The sequence below is a fragment of the Clupea harengus genome, chromosome 3 (genome assembly GCF_900700415.2).
Source record: "Clupea harengus chromosome 3, Ch_v2.0.2, whole genome shotgun sequence".
Lineage (NCBI taxonomy): Eukaryota > Metazoa > Chordata > Actinopteri > Clupeiformes > Clupeidae > Clupea > Clupea harengus.
The window spans coordinates 10,161,922-10,179,421 of record NC_045154.1 but is presented as its reverse complement, the minus strand read 5'-3'; the positions used below and the strand labels follow the sequence as shown (position 1 = coordinate 10,179,421).

At 46.4% G+C, this 17,500-nt stretch overlaps 1 protein-coding gene across 1 annotated transcript in view; it reads right to left on the bottom strand.

The window, feature by feature from the left end:
- Nucleotides 1-1,603: 1,603 nt before the first annotated feature.
- The window catches only part of si:ch211-1e14.1 (UPF0606 protein KIAA1549), a 73,003-nt gene continuing 57,106 nt past the window's right edge, over nt 1,604-17,500 (bottom strand). The window contains exons 12-24 of the mRNA XM_042707414.1: nt 15,703-15,902; nt 13,620-13,791; nt 13,114-13,183; nt 12,488-12,502; nt 11,237-11,442; nt 10,807-11,036; nt 10,003-10,167; nt 9,788-9,899; nt 8,777-9,187; nt 6,088-6,227; nt 5,273-5,418; nt 4,991-5,142; nt 1,604-4,452 (exon numbers count right to left, since the gene is read on the bottom strand). Coding sequence (XP_042563348.1) covers nt 4,252-4,452; nt 4,991-5,142; nt 5,273-5,418; nt 6,088-6,227; nt 8,777-9,187; nt 9,788-9,899; nt 10,003-10,167; nt 10,807-11,036; nt 11,237-11,442; nt 12,488-12,502; nt 13,114-13,183; nt 13,620-13,791; nt 15,703-15,902 — 2,220 coding nt within the window. The 3' untranslated portion in view covers nt 1,604-4,251. The remainder of the gene's footprint in view (nt 4,453-4,990; nt 5,143-5,272; nt 5,419-6,087; nt 6,228-8,776; nt 9,188-9,787; nt 9,900-10,002; nt 10,168-10,806; nt 11,037-11,236; nt 11,443-12,487; nt 12,503-13,113; nt 13,184-13,619; nt 13,792-15,702; nt 15,903-17,500) is intronic.

The following is a 17,500-nucleotide window of genomic DNA, read 5'->3' as shown; positions in this document are numbered from 1 at the left end:
AACACTCAGGTAAAATGCAACAAAATGAAAAGACGAACTAACCTGCCAGAGATGCACACAGACAGCTTGAAACGCAACTCAAAATGTCATGCTCAGTTTTTTCCATCTGACAGATGAAACGTTTTGCCGAAAGAGAAGCATATCGCACCTTTTCCTTTTCTACCCCATTATGTTCTGCGATCAACTTGGGGGCTGGAATGAATGACTTATTAAGGTGTGTTTGTTTGTGTGTGTGTGTGTGTGTGACAGAGAGGCTGCAGGAATGAGAGAACATGTCATTGACTGCTGTTCCATCTCTTCTTTCCCCCTTCAGGTCAGTGTTGGTAATGAATATGCCTGCCTGCTTATGGCCAGGAGTTGGAACTTAATGACATCCAGCTGCACAAAACAATTCATGACCCAACAGCATTCTTCCAGAACTCACATTCATGACTAAAAGTCACACAAACACACATACATACTGTGTGTGAGACGGTTGTATGACACCTAAAAGCCCAGCCCTTTCTGTACTTATCTTTTCCTCTGGGGCTTTATATTAGTCTATCTATTTTGTAGGAATCTATTTAACAAAGCTCTCTTGCCATCAAGTAAAGAATGACTCAATGCAAATAAAAATAACAAGGAATCTTCAGAGAGATTGACAGATTGTTATGAAGAGAGAGAGGCTCAGTATGTAGCTATTTGAGCGGTTTATTCAAAACTCGTCTGTCCTATTTCCAATTAGTTTTGGTTTTCCCCCCATATATCATGAGAAAGGAAGTGAAAAAAGATCTGATTTCCAACTGTTCTAGGCTCAAGTGTTGACGTGATTGTGTGTGTGTGTGTGTGTGTGTGTGTGCGTGAGAGAGAGAGAGAGAGAGAGAGAGAGAGAGATAGAGAGTTTATAACAAATGGATGAGATGAGTATTTTAGTATTGTTAAGCCAAGATGAGCGCCAGCCTTTTATGATTCACGCTGTTGATCTCTCCACCCATCATTGTCTCTCCCTTACTCACCGCCTGCCTTCCTCTTTCCACTCTTTCATTCAAACAGAAAATCCCAAAGCCCTAAGAGTTAGTGACTCATGCATGGTGAAATTAAACTTGCACAGATCATCCTCCAAACCACAGCATACAGTACACCCACCCGATGGACACCAGTCATAGGAAATACTGTTGTGGCGCCACCTAGTGTAGAGTTGTGATAATAATAGACTAAGTGGCTCGCTTTCCCCAAAAAAATCAGTGCATGGATTGGTGCTTTACGAGGATATGCAATATGTCTTACTCCCTGATTCTACACAAGTCTACACTCACATACATCAATTAATGGTAGCAACCACTGTCTGTTGCATAGGAAATCAGTTCTACTCACCTTCCATCTGGATTTACAGTGACATTGACTGCATTTCTTTTTACATGTTATAGTATGATGTACAGGCCTGAGCCTTACAGCTTCACCATTTCAGTGAAGGTAATTATTAGAGACCAAATTTAGGACTAAATCACCTGTGAAAACGCTGGAAAGGATGAACAGCAATTAAAGTTTTACCTTGGCAGTAAAATATCAAATATAATTTTGTAAAATAGAGTTCATATACATTCAGTTCAAACACAAGCCAGTGAAACCTTGATCTTGTTTATTTAAATAAAGAAACAGCAGAAGGCCTACTTTGTGGTTACATAGATGGGGATTGGGGAAATCCCTTTAACAAATTAATTTAACAAAAACACTTAAAAAATTCAACCAATGATAAAAAAAAATCAAATAAAGAATGAAAACATCAAGCAAAGGTAGTTAAGAAAAACATCTCTATCGCCATGGAGATTGAAAGTTGGGAGAAAAAAATAAATACAGTGCTTCAGTTTCCTCTTTCCATCTACTACAACACTGAAAATAGTTTGGGGTAAGATTCTCTTTTCTTAAGGGAAGAATAACACGTCACTTCTGAGCAAAAATAAACACATCACACCAGGTAGGAACTGAAATGTGGGGCCGCTGTAGAGTCAGTGCCCTAATATGAGTGCACCTGTGAGAGAGAGAGATGGAGGTTTCACAGCTCTGTCCTAATGGGCTAATGACAGCCCTCTCTTGCACAGGCTGGAGCCAGGGAGACGCTATCTGGGTCCTCGGTGCCCTCAGTTGCCCGAAGTCCTGTTCTGACCCAAAAACAACATCGCCAACCTCATTCAATAGCTCCATCTGTCTAGCAGACATCAGACTGTACCCATTCCAGCACTCTGCTCTCAGAATGTAAGACCCAATTGCCAGAGCGTCTTGAAAAAGTGTTTCACACAATATCTGGTCTTTCTGTATGTGAAAATGAAGGTGCTGTTTTTTTAGCTTGCTAGCAATATTCTTTAATCTTTACTTTCCCTTAAGCAAGCTGAGCTAGCTCTTCACAAACTGATGGCCACAGCAAAAAAAGAGCCCCTGAAAACTGGTCTCATCTTATGTTTTTCTTTCATTCAGTGCCTTTATTGACGTCTTACTCCTGACCAACAATTGCTTCAGAATGCCTAAAGACAATTAATAGTGGCTTAAATAACCAAGACCGTAACAAACACTGAAAAAACAAAAGCTCACCGATACAGTCACTGAATGTGGAAAAAGATCTACTGCTGCAGAGTCCACACAGACCAGATAACCTGTAATAGGGGAAAAAGCCTCCTCTACTGAGAAGATAATACAGAAAATAGAAAATAGCAAATACTGCAAGTTTGTCCTGGCTGTGCATGTTTACCTCATAGTGGTCTCCAACTGTTACAGAATACAGTGGTTTTGAACTGCATCGTTTGCTTCTTGTCTCAACCAGTGATGTCTATGTAGTGTCAAACACCTTCCTAATACCTTTGGTATTTCTTCTGCTATATGTCTTTGACTCTGACTTGAAGAGCTCTCTGAATATCCATTTGGTTCTTGTGGTCATTAAAACAGAGCCATTACAGTCCAAAAAAAAAATGTATACCAACACTTAGAAGAGGCTGTCACTTGAAATACTGCCTTGGCCAATGAAAACCTCTCAGCCAACGGAAGACTGCCTCAGCCAATAAAATGCAATAACAATTTGTATAATGCTGGGCCATTGTGATCTGTGCCTCAGATGGCCTGTAGTGTGTGTAAAATCTCGACGTCATCTTGACCTTATGACCTTACAGCAGCAGACTGAGACAGACCTGAAATCTGTTACAAGAGAAGCCAGATAAAAAACCGACCCTGGATCAGATCCACACCAAGAGATCAGAGCCAGTTCTGCTCCAAAGGCCAGTTGGGATCTGAGAAGGCATAGAGTGGTCGGTGGCAGGGCAGGACTCTGTCCCTAGAGGCCTGCAATGTGAACGCCAGTGGAGAAAAGCCATCCAGAGAACAGAGATTAAGTTCAGGTCTAGACTTCACCATCGCCTGAGTGAGTCTAGCCTTAAGCCTGCCCCTTGTAGGCTCATGGGTCAAAAGCGATAGCACCACAGAAATGACAGTAACCAGGACAACCCAGTTCATTAGATACAGATGAAACAGTGTTTTGGAATTATAATACACATACATGAAAAGCCATTGTTCCTTGGTTTCAGGACACACGTAATGTGTCGAGGAACACTTCAGTACTGCAAGATTAATGGCTGATGATCAGGTAACAGCATAAACCCAGAGATCAGAAGGCCACAAGACAAAAAGGATAAAACTGTGACAGCTCGGCAGGGACGTAAAACCTCAGCTGCTGATCATAACAGGAGGAGAAAGAAACAAGCAAACAAACAAACAAATAAAATAAACAAGCAAACACAGCACCCAAAAGTAAAATGTCTAAAGATTACATTTAAAAAAAAAAAAAAACATCCACAAGAATCTGTGGTAACCAGGTTTTGGCTGAAATCCACCTTGTCAAAAACAAAATCAGTTCTTTTGAAAAATCTTCCGAAGTCCCTTTTTCTCTATAGGTCCTTCAAACTCACACACGCATACACACTCAACTCACACACGCACACACACACACACACACACACACACACACACACACACACACATCCATGCACAGTGCTACTATTTGAGATCCAAAGCTACACTTTCTCTTCGATTCTTGCTTTTTTCTCTGATCTTGTCTCAGTCACTTAATACAGTGCAGAATCCCCCATGCCCTGCCCAATACCAGACCAGAGCCCCCAGTCCGTCTTGTCCCCCAGACGAGGGCAGCTTCCATGGGAAGCAGTGGTGGCGGCACTGGGTCTCGCTCTGGGCTGGATGTCTAGCTGGGGGGGGGGGTTAGAGGGGCGGGCCTCAGCTGTGGAAGCTGGGCAGGGAGGCCTGCTTCTGGGACAGGCGCATGAGCTCCTCCCTGATGGCCTTGATGAGGGAGGCAGAGGAGTGTGTGGGGGGTATGCTCTCCCCCTGAAGGGCACTAGCGGAAGGGTAACCCAGGCCGGGGGTGTCCAGGTGGGCCGGTGGGGCGGAGGGCTCCCTCACTCCCAGGCGGTGAGTCTAAAGCACAGACAGAAGAATATACAGGATTCAGTCATTGGGGGTCATAATAAGTCAGTTTGCTGTGCTTTGCTGCTGCTGTTGGAATATTAACATTTAACAATAAACAAAGAACTAATACTAATTAGTGCTGAACTGCAATTTCTCTATGATGTCCTGCGTGCAATTTACAATATATCTTAGCAGAGGAATGAAGCAATTAAAGAGCAATTTACAATATACTTTAACAGAGGAATGGTTTACACCACTCTATTATATAACCTTACATGCATGTAGTATATGTGGTGGTTGTTTCCTCACTGGTTTTTAAGGTGAGCGTGCACTACTGTACCTTGGCCATACCTGCCATATAAGATGCACTTGCTTGCTATATGTAACTTTTATGATTATACATTCACTGAAATGTCTTTAATAGATGTTTTATAAAAACAAGCTTAAAAATAGGAAGGAACGAATGATGAATAACAGGACTGTGCATCACTCCGGTTGCCAGGTTTGACAACATAGGTTATAGAAAGTGCTAGCTGACTGGACTCACAGCATCCCGCAGGTTGCCAGGTTTGGAAAACTCATCATCGTAGGTACTCCAGTTGTAGCCACCAGCCTGTGGTGTGCCGAGACGTCCACTAGGAGGCACTACACTCAGACGGCTGGGAAGGCCCAGCTGTGATAGGTGATGAAGCTGGCCACCTACACACACAAACACACACAAAAGCAATGAATAAATACACACAGAATTCACAATACATTGATTGCACATCAATGTTACGGGTACTGGTAATCCTTGTACTGCGTGTGTGTGTGTGTGTGTATTCCTTACCTGCAGTGCCTCCCACAGGTCTGGGTCGTGCTGAGGAGAACAGCTCTTCACTGTAGCCCCCCCTGCTGGTGAAACTGTCTACTGCAGGCTGCTCCCCACTCACACCATCAGCACTTGAAGGCAAATATCCTGAACCCAAGCCTTGTCTGCAATATTTAAACACATCCATTCACACACAGAGACAGACACACACATACAGAAAACCATCAGTGCCAGTGTGTGTGACTGTAGTGTCAGAGTGTATGTGTGTGTGTCTTAGATGTGTGATGGTGTGTATAAGAATTCCTCTGAGTTGAGGGAGAATGTCTGGTTGCCACGGTGCAGACGCACAACATTTGGCTACTGAAATAAAAATGACCTTTGTGGATTATTGATGACGGTCTGTGTGGTGTCCTCTGAAGGGGAGACAGAGTGTGTGTGTGTGTGTGTGTGTGTGTGTGTGTGTGTGTGTGTGTGTGTGTGTGTGTGCATGCGAGAGTGCATAGATACGCAGCAGGACAAACACAATCTTCCAGGTTCCAGAGGGGCTTGAGACCACTTAAGAGCTCAAAACAAACCCATGTGTCTGGCCCTGATAAGGCTTGGATCCAAGAGGAACTGGGGGAGATCACCGCTGGACCCACCCTAAAGCCAGCTACTATTTGGGGGACGCATTTACAGTAAGACACCCGTTGAGGAGAGGTCCATCTGTTTCACTTCCAGTGAGTTGAGAGAAAGCACTGACTTCTTCACCCTTACTACTCTTAACTCCTCATTTGTCGTATTCGACACGGATGTACGCATGTCACACGATGATGTGTGCGTTTTGGACTCACCTTTGAAGAACACTCTGCACAGAGGGAGGGGAGAGTCCTATATCACCATAACGCTGTGGAACAAACACACAATCATTATCAGAACACACACACACACACACACACACACACATAGATAGATACACAATAACTGGCTTTGCCTAAGGCCTTGGCCAGGAGTGACCTATAAAGCACAAACCTGTCCAGACGTCTACATGAAAGCACCTCACTTTAAGGCCAAGTTTGCGGTGCTCTGGCAGGCAACTATGTGCGATTAGCGGCATGTAGAGTATGTAAAGTTAATGTCCTCTAAAATATTTGTGCCTCATAATTCACAATATTCAGGTCATTCCTGAAAGTCAGTGGCTACACTGAAAGCAAGAAGCCCTCCTTCCCCTGACTCATGAATATTTAACAAGCCTTGTCAGAGGGCGGCGCCTGATTGGCTGGAGCTGATGCATATGCGTGCGGACAGGTGACCTCTCTGAGCCCTGAGAGGAAGTGGTGTGGAAGGAACAAGGGAGTGCTTTTACAAGGCTTCATTCCCCCTTCCACACACACATACACACCTGCAGTAATAAATGACTAACCAGGGCAGATCAGGGTAGACGACCACATGGGTCAAAGTCTAGCCATATGTGTTCATGACAACAAACAAGCTAACACAAAGAAAATTTTTTAAGGGGCCCTCTATCCCCATGGCTTCCTATTGAATGCCTTGGCAAAGGGTGAAACATTGGGTCGCCATTGTCTTTATGATCCCCTCTTTTTAAAGGCAACCCTTGTAAGGGTCACACATTAATACCAACACACTCTATCCACATACTGTACACACACACACACACACACACACACACACACACACACACACACACACACACACACACACACACACACACACACAAACATAATTGCTGGCATACACAACAGTCTCAAAACACACACACATGCACACACTGATCTGATCACATCACTGCTGATGACAGCCCCTCCCCCATATCACTCTACCATGCAGTCAGGGAGATAGGGCTCGGAGCTCTGAGCGACCCCTGACATCTCCTAGGAGTGCATACCATAATAATCTGGCTTGTCCTTAGAGGAAGGTGGCCTGGGGCCTGAGAGAAAGGCTTGGTCGCTCACCCATGCCCCCTGATCCTCATTAACCCCTGAAACACTCAGTGGATTAAGCCCCCAGCACACTGATCCTATGGCAACCTGGGGCGCTGACTGTGTGAGTGTGTGTGAGTGTACATGTCATGGCACGAGTCCATGCCAGAGGACATTTTTGAAACAGTACACACACATCAGTAAACCGACAAACAAAATACATAACATTCATTCACCGCTATTCCACACGTATGCCGGCAATGATGTCATGTTTGTGGGATTTGTTTGTTTGGATCGCTTGTATTGCTTGTTCCGTTTGCAGATGAGCTGTTCTTCGTTTGTTTTTGTTTTGTCGGTTGGTTGTTTGTCAAAACTGTATGTCGGGAAAGGTCTATCGGCAATGGTACAGTTCAAAATCAAATGTATGTGTGTGTTATTTCTGTTGATTATGGAATGAGATTGCGATATCCTGTTAATTATTCATGCTAGAGTAGAAATGTGAGAGTTCCAGCTGTCCCACATACAAACAGGAAGCAGTGGTCCAGCACCCCAATTTTGGGTGGAAATAATGGGCTACAGAAACTTTGTGTAATAGTTAAAGTTCAAGTAACCTTTCGAAAACCCTAAAAATTGGGAATAATTTGTGGAGAAAATGCTCTACTCTATCGTGCATATTTTTTTCTCACATGGTATTGTGTTGTTTGGAAATCAGTGAAACCAGTGATGGTGTAGCTATAGGCTGTTTCTAGGGTCTTAATGAAGCTGGGGCTGAGTGTGCTCCATCTCATTGAAGAGTAAAGACTTAGTGCTGTGTGTGTGGGTGTGTGTGTGTGTGTGTGTGTGAGTGTGTGTGTGTGTGTGTGTAACCTAACCTAACCCTAACCCTAGTGTTGGGCCAGTAGATATTGGTTTAGTCAATACCTGCACTTTACAGTGTGCAAATTCTGTACTTCTGCAAATTTTTGTCCCCTTTCTTTTCACTTGCACCTTGGGATGAAAAGACCACCTCTTTGGGCACACCATTTTTGTGGTTTCCACCGACGGGCATCTTAACCGTGCATGTGTGTGTGTGAGTTTGTGTGAGGATATGTGTGCATGTATGTGTCAGTGTGTGTTTATCTACGTGTATAATTGTGTCCATGTACAGTATGCATGTATGTATGTATGTATGTATGTGTGTGTGTGTGTGTGTATGTGTGTGTGCGCACATGTGTGTGTGTGTGTGTTTGCGCATCTGTGTGTGTGTGTGTGTGTGTGTGTGTGTGTGCGCATGAATGTGTGTTGGAGAGCTTTAGGTCAGGGGTGACTTAGAGTAGACAGATGGAGCTGTTGTGACCTGAATACTGTATGCGAGGACAGCACAGAACCCACTCAACCATAGCAGGTTCCACACTAACACCCCACAGAGTAATTAACTCTGGAACGGATCCAGCCCTGATCTGGTGTAAGTCACCACACGGACCATTTTGGGTCTACAAGTATGTCAATGGCTATCTGTGTGTGATGAATGTGTTTGTGTCAGTATGCCTGCAGCATGTGGGTTTCTGTGTGCAGTAATGTGTGTGTTGTGTGTGTGTGTCATATGTCAATGTGCTGTGTATGCTGAGAGTGTGTGGATGTGTATGATGCATCTAACATGTGAATTACACGAATGATGTGGGTGACACCTCTTCATGGAACTCACCCCAGAGAAGGGCCCGGACGTTGGGTAGGAGGGGGCCCAGGGCCGGGGAGGTCCCCTGGAGGGTGGGCTGGAGGCGGGGGGGTGCGCGTGGCCGTTGCCCACCCCGGGAAGCGTGATGCCAGCCGATGGCGTGCTGATCTGGGCGGTGGGCGAGACCAGGGCAAAGGCGTCGTCCAGGAGCGAGTGCATCTGCTGGCGCGCCTCCTCGATGCTGGGCTGGGGCGGGAGGTACGGGGGAGGAGGGGGCGCGTGGCCGGGGGGAGGGGAGCTGGGGGACAGGAAGACGTCGTCGGATGGGGAGGGGGGCTCAGGGGCCTGATCCGGGTCAGACTGGAGGAGAGAGATCCAGAGTTAATTAGTCCGTTGAAAACAAGAGGACTTTTTTCAATTAAAGGCAATCCATTTCAAGCTATTGCTCTGAAAAAGCTAAGAAAACTATGGAGGCCAAGGACTTTACATTTCCCTCTAAAAACAACAACAACACACACACACACCTCTAGATGTTGAAATAAATAAATAAAGAGGCAGTCTTTGCTTCTGATTTGTGTGGCTGTCTCGGGACACTGCCTCTGATCAATGCTATTGACTCTGTCCCCAGTAGCCTTAATTAAAGGCCTGGTGCCATTTCAGTTCATCATGAATACTACTGGAGCAAGATGACGACACAGTAAAAAAAAGGTGTGTGTGTGTGTCTATGTGTGTATGTGTGTGTGTGTGTGTGTGTGTGTAGGAGTAGGTGTGTACCACAGAGATTACTGGTTCTGGTTAGTGCACCACGTTTTTTCAACCGTTCTGGGCATTTCGACCAAAAATAAATTGGTTTGGAATCTGAAAAGTTGGTTCGCAGCAAAACATTGTTGGTTTTTCCGGTGTGGACCGTGACGACACGGTTCGCTCGCATGTAATTGTGCGTTGTGCAACGCCCTTCACTGATGACGCATCCTTGAACACAATGGTTCTGCTCAAAACTGGTGGAAAAGTGGGCTGGTTCGCTAGATGGGACCTATGGTCAAATAATCCGGAACGGAACCAGTTCAAGAACCTGTTGGTCGAAAAGGGCTAAGAGAGACTTCTATCATGCCAAGACTTAACTGACATGGAACTGAAGTCAGAGTGTGTGAGAGACAGAAGAGAAAGAGAGAGACTTAGAGGGAGAGTGTCGCACCACATAAGCGAAGTTGCTGACTCCGGGGTACTTCCGGTAGGTTCCGTCCGTCTCTGTGTTGATGAGCTGGTCCCGGTCTTCATACACACCCCCATTCATCTGCCCTGTCTTCTTCCTAGACTTAGGAGAACGCCTTCCCCTACCACTAACACACACAGACACACACAGACACATGAATCACTCCAGAGGATTCACAAATTTAGTTCAACACAATTCATCATTTAACATTCTAAATAGGACTGCAGTTCAGAGTATTTACCGAGTATGAATTTCACACAATACTTATAGACAGGATAGATTATTTTCCCTGACCACCTAGTATTCATTCAATGAGCCTGGCTTTGGTGTTGTGGTCAGAGTGCAGGTTTGGCAACCCCTAAACCTGGGTTCGAGGCTGGGTGGGGTGACTGCTCTCTCCATATGGTGTCAGAAGTGGATGTCTTCCAGTGTGGGAAAGCGTGAGCAGTAAGGCAATACTGCACACAGGCTGAGCTGGTGTCTCTTCCCTACTGAATTCTGCTTGTTTCCACTGATGAGCCTTTAGGCTACTCTCTGTGTCAAACACCATCTCATCCATCTCAACACAGCCTGCCACAACATCATTGCTAAACCAGGCTCCTGAAATGCCAGGGAGACCTGTCAAAACATATTAGGCCAGAATGGCATCTCTATTTGGATAAGGACAGCGAAAACTGAGCTGAGCGAGAAACAGACGGACCGGGCCAAGCTAGAAGGACCCCAGTCCATGAGAAAGAGAGAGAGTCCACATTCTCTGAGCCCTGACCTTTTCTTGGGCTCAGTGAAGGGTTGGGGCATGTGTGTGTCGGGGTCCAGAATCTTATCAATCTGCTGCTGGGCCTTCTGGTAGATGCGGTCCTGCTCCTTGGGGTCGGCAACCCCGTCAGCCGGGTCGTCCATGGTGGGAAAGTCGTAGTGACCTTTCCGCTTGGCTCGTAGTCGAATCTTGTTGCGGTGGTGCTCGATCTCTGACTTGTGCCTTAACGTCACCTGGATCTACACACACACACACAAAAACAAACACACACATTTACACACACACACACACACACACACACACACACACACACACACACACACACACACACACAAAATCCCCTTGTTAAGTCAGACTTAATGAAACACAGCCTTATGCCAGCGGGTGAGATGCGGGTATTTGGACAGGATATGAGGCGTTGTTTGTTAGGGGCACACACCTCCTTGTTGAGATTGGCATTCTCAGCGGCACGGTCCACCACTGTGGGACTGTGGGCAGGCAGGGCGGGCATTGGCTGCATGGCGATCAGCTGGATCTTATTGGTGAAGCGCCTGGGTCCCTCGGCAGCGCGAGACATGCGGTCCACGTGCTCAAAGATGGACGCCGAGGAGAGCTGGTCGCCGGGCCCCCTAATCGGCGGAGGACCTACAGGAAGAGGAAGTGGATAAACAGGAAGTGCATTAAGAAGACAGGAAGTAGACACATTCAACTGAACATACAGAGGAATGGGGGCTGACAAACAACAGATAAACATGGGAAGGTAAGTCAGGGGTGGGTAATGTGGTGAAAGACACATTAAGTAGAGAGTGTGGCGTCAGCGTCTAAAAACAAGTTAGAGGAGCAACAACAAGATACACTGGGAAAACATGGAGCAGGAAGAAAGTGAACATATAAAGAACACAAAGAAGGAAAAGAATTGTGAACGGACATAAAACTGGCTTAGAAAAGACAAATAGGAAAGAAATAAGCCAGGTAAGAGTGGAAGTGCACAGAACAACAGCAGGGATTATAGTATAGCGTGGCAGCAGAAAGCTGAGACAGAGGGGCAGGTGTCAGGGCGAAAGCACTGAGCCTTATTTCAGCTGTGTGCTTTGTTGAAAGTGCTAAGTATGGGGGGGTGCACTGATCAGCCTGTGAGCATCGTGGCTGCAACGCACTGGGAAGAGTAAGGTGTCATGCCCCTCTGTTGCCATGAGGGGGCAGTGTTAAGGCAGGCACAGTACTCTGCTTACTGCCTTCCACCTATCTCTGATAAAGAGAGAGGACAGGAACGGACAGATTACTTTAAAGGTCTTGCACTCACTATAGAAGCATAGGAGGAACAAATAAGACGTATGTGTGAGTAACAAAGAAATGCACTTTGAGCAATTTGCATATGTGCCAAATGTATGTTGTGGATGCTCAAAAACTGGTGCTGCTGCCTCAGTGTATGTCTGAATGTAACAAAGCAGAGCATTTCCAAACGGGAAAGACGGGTTAAAAGAGGGGATAATTCCTGTAGTTTTTGAAAGATTCATCACTATGGGAACACTCTACTCTGAGTCACTATTCTACTGCGCTTTATGGAGAACCATCAGAAGACACACACACACACACACACACACACACACACACACACACACACACACACACACACACACACACACACAACCTGCTACTTAAATCACACTACATACACACACACTCTTACCAATCTTATTCTTTCCTGCAAGTCCAGAAAGAGAGAGGGAGAGAGAGAGAAAGAAAAAGAAAAAGTGAGAGGGAGAGAGATTAGAACAGCAGCTAGAGCAGGGAGAGCAGACAACCAGTGAACCATCACCAGTGCAACCCCTGGGTGATGAAGGATGTGTTAAAGGGCACATATCTATCATGCGTGCCAGGTCTGGAGGCGGAGATGCAGGAGGAGCACTGAAGTCATCACAGCCTATAGAGATAAGAGCACTACTGCGGTCACTGTGTCAGGAACCTTACATGGGACAGAGGCAGATTTCTATTCAGACCATCTGATGCTTTTCATGTGGCCTTTTCAGGCCTTCAGACCCGGGGCAGAGAAAGCTCACTGCTGACAAAAGGAGCTTTCAGAGACTCACAGGACCCTTCAGTAAACCGAGAAGGCATCTGAGGGCCTGTCTTAAATCCCCTGAGAGATAAAACTGAAATAAGTAAGGTGGGGGGAGAGAAGGAGCGGAGTTTGGGACAAAGACAGAGTTAGAGAGGCAGGGAGAGGGAAGGAAAGGAGAGAAGAGAGAGAAGCGAGAGAGAGAGAGAGAGAGAGAGAGAGAGAGAGAGAGAAAGAGAGAGAGGGGAGAGGGTGACGTAGTCTGGAGAGGAATTCCAGAGCTGATAAGAGTGATTTCTGGGCCTGGCGTCCTGATGCCTGTCGAGCCTGAGAGAGCAGACACACAGTCAGCCAGACGGCAGACACTTGAGAAAAACACACACACACACACACATGCATACACACACACACGCACACTCACACACACATTTCTAGCACACACACACACACACACAAACACAGAAAGACCCGCAGGCACACACTGCTTTTATCAGAGCACGGGCTGCAAGAGAAAAAAAAAGGGGGGATCAGAGTGGTAGAGAGAGAGAGAGAGAGGGAATAGAAGAGACTAAGGTAATCCGGTCATCGGCTCACTGTTCTGTCAGCAATGACAAGAAGCCATGAAGGACTTCTTGCTTAGTCGTCTCTGGTCTTGGTGTGTGTGTGGGAGTTTGTGTGTGTTCAGTTAACTTGCAGTTCAGCCCATTGAAGGCCATCTTGAGTGGCTGTTTGGGCTCACGGAGTGTATATGTGTGTGTGTGTGTGTGTGTGTGTGTGTGTGTGTGTATTCAGTGAACTTGCCATTGAGCCCGTTGGCGACCATCTTGCGAGGCTGTTTGGGGTCGTGGGGTGTGGACGGCCCCCTGAGGCGCCCTGCTGGCGAGTCCTCACTGGAGCGATCGCTGGCCAAGGAGTCCCCATCTGACGGGGAGATTCTGAGCACAAACAAACAAATAAGTAAACACCAAACATGACAAACTGCTAAAAGTCAGCTAAATAGGCAGTCATTTAAAAAGCCTTATTTTTCCTTTAATTCAAAAACCATGAAATAGGTCAATGAGAAATAATACGGCACATTTCAGAACACCTAAATCTGATGCAGTCTAACGCTTTAACACTTAAAGGCATTTATTATTTAACAAAACTGCTTTATATACCCAGCAAAGTGGACAAACCAATCAGCATCATGGCTAACAGTTCTAAAAGGCAGAAGTCATTAATGTGATCATTAGCGAAACCCTGGATGGCCCTGAAGATCCTCCACTTATTGAAGGAAACACTCTCTCAAAGCACATTTGACAGACAGGGCAATTACATCTTCATCCAACTTTAAGCAGCCTGCTCTCAAAGAGCAGAAGCGTGTGGAAATGCATCCACTTCCATTGCCAAACAACACACACACACACACACACACACACACACACACACACACACACACACACACACACACACACAATCTCCCTTAGGAACAACTTCTCAGTTTCAATATGACAGCTGACCGACAGCACATCTATGAAATACAAGTCGATCCTGACCGGCTGGACAGATATAGCTGCAAACTCCAGAAACCAACCCCTTTAGCTGTACACTCTTTCTCTCTTCCCAATCTGCTCCTCTGGCCTCTCTCTCTCTCCCTCCCTCTTCCACTCTCACTCTCCCCCTCTCTCTCTCCCACTCTTCCCTGGGCCCTGGTGTGCCGTGTGGCTGCGTCTGCTTTGACAGGCGTGATTAATCTCCCTGTGCCGAGACTGCTTTCTGCCCCGGCTGTGGTCTAATGGACGACCAAACTGGATTCTGTCTAATATAATGGAGCAGGACAGGAGTTTAACACACTATCAGCCACTACAGATCTCCCCTCAGGAGAAATATGGAGCACAAGACAGGATATGACGGTTATATCATCCCATAATACTTGAATGCATTAAGCATTGATTTGTGGAGCTAGCGATGAGAAACCCTTTACAGTAAAACACGCTTTACTGTGGTATTGTGTGTGTGTGTGTGTGTGTGTGTGTGTATGTGTGTGTGTGTGTGTGTGTATGTGCAATTTTCCTGCCCCTGTTATGTATATATGTACATGTCCTAATGTGTACCTAAGGACACATAATCAAAAGAAAATGTGCAGAGGATATGTCATTTATAGGGAATCAGTGTGCACTTACTGTTGAGTGTGTATGTGTGTGTGTCAATGTGTGTGGACAGGGCAGTGGAGTTGAGCTGAGGCTCAGAGACTGGCCTTCAGGCGTTAAGACTGGTTGGACTCGGACTTTCTTTAAACAATGACAGATATATTTAACATCATATGCGGTACCGTGTCAGGCAGAGCCACAGAGCACTGGGTAAGAGAGAGAGGGAGGCACTGAAGCAGCCTGGGGCTAGTGGTGGGTACATTTCAAGTACAAGTCAAGAGAAGGTTGTCATAGTCTTTTATGTCTTAGTGAAAAAAAAAATCTTTATACGGTCATCATGGGCACAAATGGCCAAACTAAAAAGTTTAAATACATGCTCTCTCGCTCTCACACACACACACACACACACACACACACACACACACACACATGCACACACACACATGCACACACACACATGCACACACACGCACACACACACACACACTGTATTCCAAAGAGTGAAGCCAAACTATGTATGCCTGTATAGCAGTTTCCATTAAATTGAAAACTGCTTCACTACTGCTACTGTGCACATGCAAAGCCATAACTGAAGAAGGCTATATAGGATAGTATTTTAATCAAATATTTTTTGCCCATTCTTTCTGTCTGGATAACTCTGGAGCTGACCATCTGAATGGTTTGATAGGACAGTGCTGGGCTGATCGCCCTACTCACCGTCCTTTCTTGCGTCCGGCACGTGAGGTGTTCTTGGCAGAGGAGAAGCCGCCGGGGTCACCGCTTTCTGAGGTGCTGGTATCCCTGACAGCGGCAGCGGGAGGGGGCGCGGGCTCCTGGATGACCGTCAGGTCGTCCTTACTGGGCTGGCCCAGGTGCAGCTTGGCAAAGTCAAAGCCTTTCACACTGGGAGCCTGCAGCTGCACCAGCAGAGGAGAGGACAGAGGGGAGGAGAAAAAGGAGAAAGAAAGAGAGAAAGAGAGAGAGAGGGGGAGAGTAAGAGAGATTGAAGTTAGGACAATAAATAAAGGGAAACAAACGCGCTAGCGTGAGTCACACTGTGAGGGAGAGGCACAAAAGAAGCGATTAGAAGAGAGAAGCTCTGGGTCAGCCGGAAAGAGACACTATAGATCTGGCAGGGACAAAATAGCAGGATGACTAAATATAAGTCAAGGACCAAGAGGGGAAGGTGAGAGTGATGGAGTAAAGTCGGAGAGAGAAGAAAGTGTTAGGGGGGAGGTGGTGTGAAGAGAGGATATAAAGGAGGAGAAGAAAGGGTGTACTGGGATAAAGACAAGAGGCTCCATGGGAGAGAAAGTAGGATGCGGAGGGAAAAGTACGTCTTCCCACTTTCCTCTGCCAGACAACAGTCAAACAGTCAGCTTTGGCTTTCATAAAGCTATCATTACACTAAGGCACAGCAGGACATACACACACACACACACTAGTGCACAAACACCTACACACACGACACGCGAACCCTCATACTAGAGCACAAACACAAAACACACATACACTACACACACTCAGGGGCACTAACACACGTTAGTGCACAAGCACATCGCCACACACACACACACACTGATATGGGCCAATGGGCTGCGATCCAATTCCCCTCAGAGCAGGGAATATAGGGAAGAGGAGCGACAGACACAGGACGGACAGACGGATGAACGGTTATTGGATGGCTGGAGAGATGAAGTGAAAGGGAGATAAGTGGAGGGCTGGGGCTGGGGCTGAGTAAAGGCTCTAGCATGGAGCTCTCATCTACCCCCCGCAGAGTGACCTGAGATTGGGGGAATGAGAAAACGAAGGGATCGGGGGAGGGGGGCTGAGGAAAAGTAGGTTAAAGACCGGCCGGTGAACTCTCAGAGCTCAAACGAGCAGACACAGGCCCTGCATCGCACTCTCACGGCCTGAGGCTGTCAGAACGAGAGAGAACGAGAGAGAGAGAGAGAGAGAAAGAGGGAGAGAGGTAGTAGAGAAAAAAGAGAGGGCAGCATGACAAAATGCTGTGGGCATTGCAGTAATTCTATATACAGTATCTATCTATTCTAAAACCTGGAGAGTCATGCAGAGCTAGACTGTACATGACCTGCACTAATAGTGTTTGGTCTGTGAGGGATGGTGTTTGTGAACTGAAGTGTAACGCTTTGGTACAAAGGCTTGTGTTAGCTTCCTCGGGCTTTACCCTGCCACGGAACCACTGCCAACCCAGTCAGCACTCTTCCCAGCTCAGGCAAATCCTCTCCATTCATCGAAGGGTTTGCCCGGCAGAGATCAAGGACGTAGTCCCTACAGACTGGTACCTTCAACTTCTCCCTTTCATTCTCTCTTCCCCTCCTCAGGGAAGATGGGAAACAAGCTGCCAAGAGGACTGAATGAGTAGAAGACTAATGAACTAGTGTGCTCTCCCTACTAGTCTGCTACAATTAAAGCACAAATCTGCCACTTCTAGACTCTATAACTAAATCTACTTCTAGTCTTGCCACAAAACGACTATTCAGCATTAGTTATA